This window comes from Cyprinodon variegatus, unplaced genomic scaffold (assembly GCF_000732505.1).
Source record: "Cyprinodon variegatus isolate N-32 unplaced genomic scaffold, C_variegatus-1.0 Scaffold24, whole genome shotgun sequence".
Lineage (NCBI taxonomy): Eukaryota > Metazoa > Chordata > Actinopteri > Cyprinodontiformes > Cyprinodontidae > Cyprinodon > Cyprinodon variegatus.
The window spans coordinates 1,580,312-1,585,405 of NW_015150477.1; the positions used below are offsets into that span (position 1 = coordinate 1,580,312).

Here is a 5,094-nt window from a genome sequence, read left to right on the forward strand (position 1 = left end):
AGGTCCTACCTCAACATGAGGAGGAACCCACGAGTCGATGAACAGGTCCTACCTCAACATGAGGAAGAACCCATGAGGCCATGAACGGGTCCTACCTGATAGAACAAGGATTCTAGACTTCATCTCCACCTGCTGACAGGTGATTTCCCCTAAATAGATACATTGATCCACCATCATTCAAGAAAAACACCCGTAATGTTATCATGGTCACAACAAACTATGACAAGCCGTTTTTATATGTATTTGTTTGCCTGAATATGTTTCAAACTTGATAAATAAACATTTATTCAAGCTGATAAAGGTTAAAACGACTTAAAATGTGTAAATATTTCTAGGTATATAAAACTTAATTCCTGGTGGGATAATTTAGTTTTTACTTTTTGCTACAAAAATGTAATTTAGAAAATATGTTATTAAAGTTCTGACTAGGTCAATTTGATATTAAAGAATTTTATTTTAGTGATCTACAAATGGAACAACAGAGAGGAGAGTGCTTTTAATAAATGTAAAAACGGCTTGCCATAGCCCACTTCATATAAACCTTCGCCTTAACTTGAGCAACAATCTTCTCCTCCACCATCTTCCGCTCCTGTACAGCTGTAGCGCTGTTTCTGTCTTTTAAACACATTCTTCAATCGTTTTAATTTCTTTATTAAATCTGTGGTTCTAGTGGGGTGAAATAGGCACTTCCTGTTGCCACGGTGACTCGTCGATTCGGGGGTCCAATGATAATGGCTTTTCATCCTTGTTGCTCACGTGCTAAACTCTGAGTTAGAGTTAAATAAATTAATTCACAGCAGCTTTTATGAAACTGAAGAGTTTCCAACTTTAGGCTAGATTTTTTAAAAGTTGCTTGATGAAGCAGACCTCAGGTTTTCGTCCATATTTACGTTGTTTGCTGGTTTAATGAGCTTCTTTCTCTCTACAGTTTGTTCTTCGGGAACCTCTACATCTACCTCGCCTGGCAAGGACACGAGCGCATCTCTGGTAGGAAACCAGCTCTCATGCTGCTCTGACTCAGCCTTCAGCTCATCACAACCATCTGACTCACCTCTCTCTCAGACATGGACCGCAGGACCGTCTTCATCTCGCTCACTGTCATTAGCTTAGTTGGCTGCTTCCTGTTTTTCCTGATCCGGAAGCCCGACCCGGAGGCCTCTTCACGTTCTGAGGCGACAGAGTCTCTGCTGCAGACAGACTCTGCAGATGGCTCCACAGACAGGTGAGCTTCTGATTGACCACAGGTCGTTTAGGTGTTCTCAGACCCAAAGCCCAGGCAGAGGGAGAGATAAACGGCTGAAGCTCTTCTGCCGAACTCCCAGAATCTGGGTTTGCTCCTCTCTGCCCAGCAGAGCAGCAACGTTATGGAGTTAATGAAAACGGTTCCCCGCCCACCAACGCCTCCTCCATCCTTCATGGTCTTTACTGCAGAGCAGCTTAGCACTTCACAGAACCTGGAGCTTAGCTCGCTGGTGACCTGCAGATGCAGTTAGCTTTGGTTTTTACTAATGTCTAACGCTGGTTTGCAACTGAGCTGAGCCAGAAAGGAGCAGAGAGTGGAATCTGAGAAAGACAAGTTGCCTCTAAATGGTCAGAATCAAAACATTATCCCTACAAACAGGCATGGTGGTGGCTGTATGATGCCAGCAGCTTCTGTGTCTACAGTCTACGTTAACAGTCTGCATGAACAGTCTGCATTAACAGTCTACATTAACAGTTTACAATAAGTCTGCATTAACAGCCTGCTTTATGTCTACATTGTCAAAGGGATCAATGCTTGACAGTGTCCTGGTTCACCCGGGTCGTCCTGAGTTTTCTAGTTGTGGTGGGTTTCCTGCTCTAGCTCCAGCATAGGTCCAGTCTAGCACCAGGTCCAGTCTAGCACCAGGTCCAGTCTAGCACCAGGTCCAGTTTAGCTCCAGGTCCAGTCTAGCACCAGCTCCAGGTCCAGCCTGGGTCCAGTCTAGCACCAGGTCCAGTCTAGCACCAGGTCCAGTCTAGCACCAGGTCCAGTCTAGCTCCAGGTCCAGTCTGGGTCCAGTCTAGCTCCAGGTCCAGTCTAGCACCAGGTCCAGTCTAGCTCGAGGTCCAGTCTGGGTCCAGTCTAGTTCACGGTCCAGTCCCACCATAATGTGTAGCTGTAGCTGAAGTGGAGGCCCGGGCTGCTACACGCCGTGACCGCCTCAGCTGTCATTATAGGATCCAGGTCAGAACCTACATGTGGAACAAGACAAGTTCCCAAGTTATACAGACCAACCAAAACCTGACTGAGCCTAGCTGTTCTCTGCTGGTGGGTTGGTTCCTCCTGAGGAGGATTCTGGTGATGGGGGAAGATGTGTCCCTCTGTTGGGGAAAGGACACAACACGGATTGTCCCATCGTCAGACATTTGTCTCAGACTGAGGGATGCGGCTTTAGAGCAAAACGTTTCCCGGAAAACATGAAGAATAAAATGTGGATGAAGGAAAACTGTGGTTCTTCTGTCTCTGCAGCTCCTGCCAGGCGGGTCTATGCTCCCAGGCTCTGGATGCTTTTGGTAGGATCACTGAAGCACCTCCCACTGCTCCCACTGCTCCCACTGCTGCTCCTTACCTTCTGCTTTCCTTTCCAGTTCAAGCCTGTAAAATATCTGTGACCAAAGAGATGCTGCTGCTGAGCGTCTCCATCGGATACACAGGTGGGTGAACCTGGAGGAACACCTCAGCATTATAAACCCACCCCGTCTGTTCTGCTCGACCAGTTCTGCCCCCTTCTGGCCGAGCTGGGGAGGGGCGTCAGCCTCAATCTGTATAAAAACATTTTCTGTAGATTTTTTTCTTTATGTTAAACTCAGCAGCTCCTTTGCTTCCTGCCTTTGATTGGTGGACAGACTGATTGATGTCCTGCCAGGTGGATGATAACCAGATGTTCTCTCCCAGGTCTGGAGCTGACCTTCTACAGCGGTGTGTATGGGACCTGTATCGGAGCCATGACCCGCTTTGGGTCCGATGCCAAGAGTCTGATCGGTCTCTCTGGAATCTGTATCGGCATTGGAGAGATCCTGGGTGAGCTGCCGTTGCTGCTGAAGCTCTGCAGAGAGGCGGTCTGCAGCGTCCCACTCTGTGCCACCTTGTTTCTGTCCAGGAGGGGGCGTCTTCGGGATGCTGAATAAAAACAAGCGCTTTGGGAGGAACCCCGTGGTGCTGCTGGGACTCATCACTCACTTTGTTGCCTTCTTCCTGATTTTCCTGAACATCGCCAGCGATGCTCCGCTGGCACCAGAAGGCGGGACGGATCTGAAGGCTTTCATCACACCCAGGTAGGAGGACACGGAGTACGCGCTTCTCTGCAGGTTCTGGTTCAGTCAGGTCTCTCCTCCAGCGTGGTCTCAGTCCCGTTTCCTCATCTGTGTTCTCATCACCTCTGCGCCTCTCAGGAACCCAAACCAGATCCAGGCGCTTCTGAAAGGATCAGAATAGAATCAGAATCCAACTTTCTTTAATAAACAGGATTTTAACCCAGAAATCGGAATATGGACCCAAAGTGGAATAATTCATTCATTCGGTTCTATGGGTTCTATCAGAACCAGGTACCGAGTTCATGATTGATGCTAATTAGATGGTCTTCGTCTCAATGCTAGTCGGAGGACGGGTCAGAACCGGCTGCCTTAGAATGGAGAGACTGGACAGAACCAACAATCGGGTCGCTGTTACCCCCCTGCGGGTTTGGACCTGTTGGCCGTTCTGAACCCTTTCTTCTTGGTTTCCAGCGTCGGGGTGGCGCTGTTCTGCAGCTTCCTGCTGGGTCTGGGCGACAGCTGCTTCAACACGCAGCTCCTCAGCATCATCGGCTTCACCTTTCCAGACAACAGTGCCCCCGCCTTCGCCGTCTTCAAGTTCATCCAGGTGACAGGTCCGGGGACGGGTCACTCCGGGTAAAATGTGGTTCTGACTAACGGTCTCTGTTCCTCTTCCCTGCAGTCCATCATGGCCGCCGTGGCCTTCTTCTACAGTAACTTCCTGCTGCTCCACTGGCAGCTGCTCATCCTCGTCATTGTCGGCTTCCTGGGATCCGTCACGTTTTTCGTAGCCGAGTGGGTCACCGAGTCCAGGAGGAGGGATTCCGACTATGACAGCATCTGAAACGAGACGACTAGCTCTGCCGGACCAGAACCGATACCAGCCAGCGGCGGGAATCGAACAAAAGGGACAATCGCTGCGGCCGGTTCCAGCCGGTTTGCTCTCATGCTAACTTAGACACTTTGCTTGATGGGTGGAGGGAAAATATGTTTGATTAAAAAATGATTTCATGTGATGGTGGACCTGCTGCAGACAGAAGGTCTGAGTGGGCCCAGTCCAGACCAGTTCAGCCCAGTTCAGGTCAGCCCAGTTCAACCCAGTTTAACCCAGTTCAGCCCCGTTCAGTTCAGCCCAGTTCAACCCAGTTTAACCCAATTCAGTCCAGTTTGATCCCTCTCCTAAGTTAAGCCCTTGATAAAAGGATCTTTTCTCTGCTCACACCAGAACCAGTTTTATGGTACCAGAACCAGTTTTATGGCACCAGAACCGGTGAAATCGGTGGTCCAGCATGAAGACTGGATCCAGTTGATCCATCTTGACATGAAAACATCAAATGAAATCAGGAACTGGACCAAAGCAGGACTGATTCCCTGAGTCTGCAGGAACCAGATTAAAGGAACCTTCCATTCCACTTGGTCCAATTGACAGAAAGTTCAGAACCTTCTAGACGGACTGGAGGCTACAGGAGTACCCAGGAACCGTGACCCATTTCCTCATCAAACCTGATAACTGGTTCTGGACTGGGCCCAGATGGAAGCAGCGTGGTACCGGTCCGAGAACCACAGATCCATTTCAGGCTGGGAGCAACCAGCCGATTCTGTGACCCAGTTAGACCAGAACAGGTTATCCATCATCAGTCTGATGGTTTGCTGTGGTTCTTGGGACCGGTTCTGTCCGGTTTATTTTGGTCGATAAGGGAAATAAGTGATGATGATGATTTTATACTTAAAATGTGGTGATGAAGAAAGGAGCGCTTGTTTTTATGACCAATAAAATTCGGTTCTGAAAGCGGGCCGCCTGTTTGTCTGCTTGTAAAA

The 5,094-nt window shown here is 49.0% G+C and overlaps 1 protein-coding gene across 1 annotated transcript in view; it reads left to right on the forward strand.

Annotated features, from left to right (window-relative positions):
* The window catches only part of mfsd11 (major facilitator superfamily domain containing 11), an 11,308-nt gene extending 6,249 nt beyond the window's left edge, over positions 1-5,059 (forward strand). The window contains exons 6-13 of the mRNA XM_015393130.1: positions 929-987; positions 1,063-1,222; positions 2,492-2,535; positions 2,611-2,676; positions 2,918-3,043; positions 3,123-3,297; positions 3,748-3,883; positions 3,959-5,059. Of these exons, the coding sequence (XP_015248616.1) occupies positions 929-987; positions 1,063-1,222; positions 2,492-2,535; positions 2,611-2,676; positions 2,918-3,043; positions 3,123-3,297; positions 3,748-3,883; positions 3,959-4,120 (928 nt within the window). The 3' untranslated portion in view covers positions 4,121-5,059. The remainder of the gene's footprint in view (positions 1-928; positions 988-1,062; positions 1,223-2,491; positions 2,536-2,610; positions 2,677-2,917; positions 3,044-3,122; positions 3,298-3,747; positions 3,884-3,958) is intronic.
* The last annotated feature ends 35 nt before the right edge of the window (positions 5,060-5,094 follow it).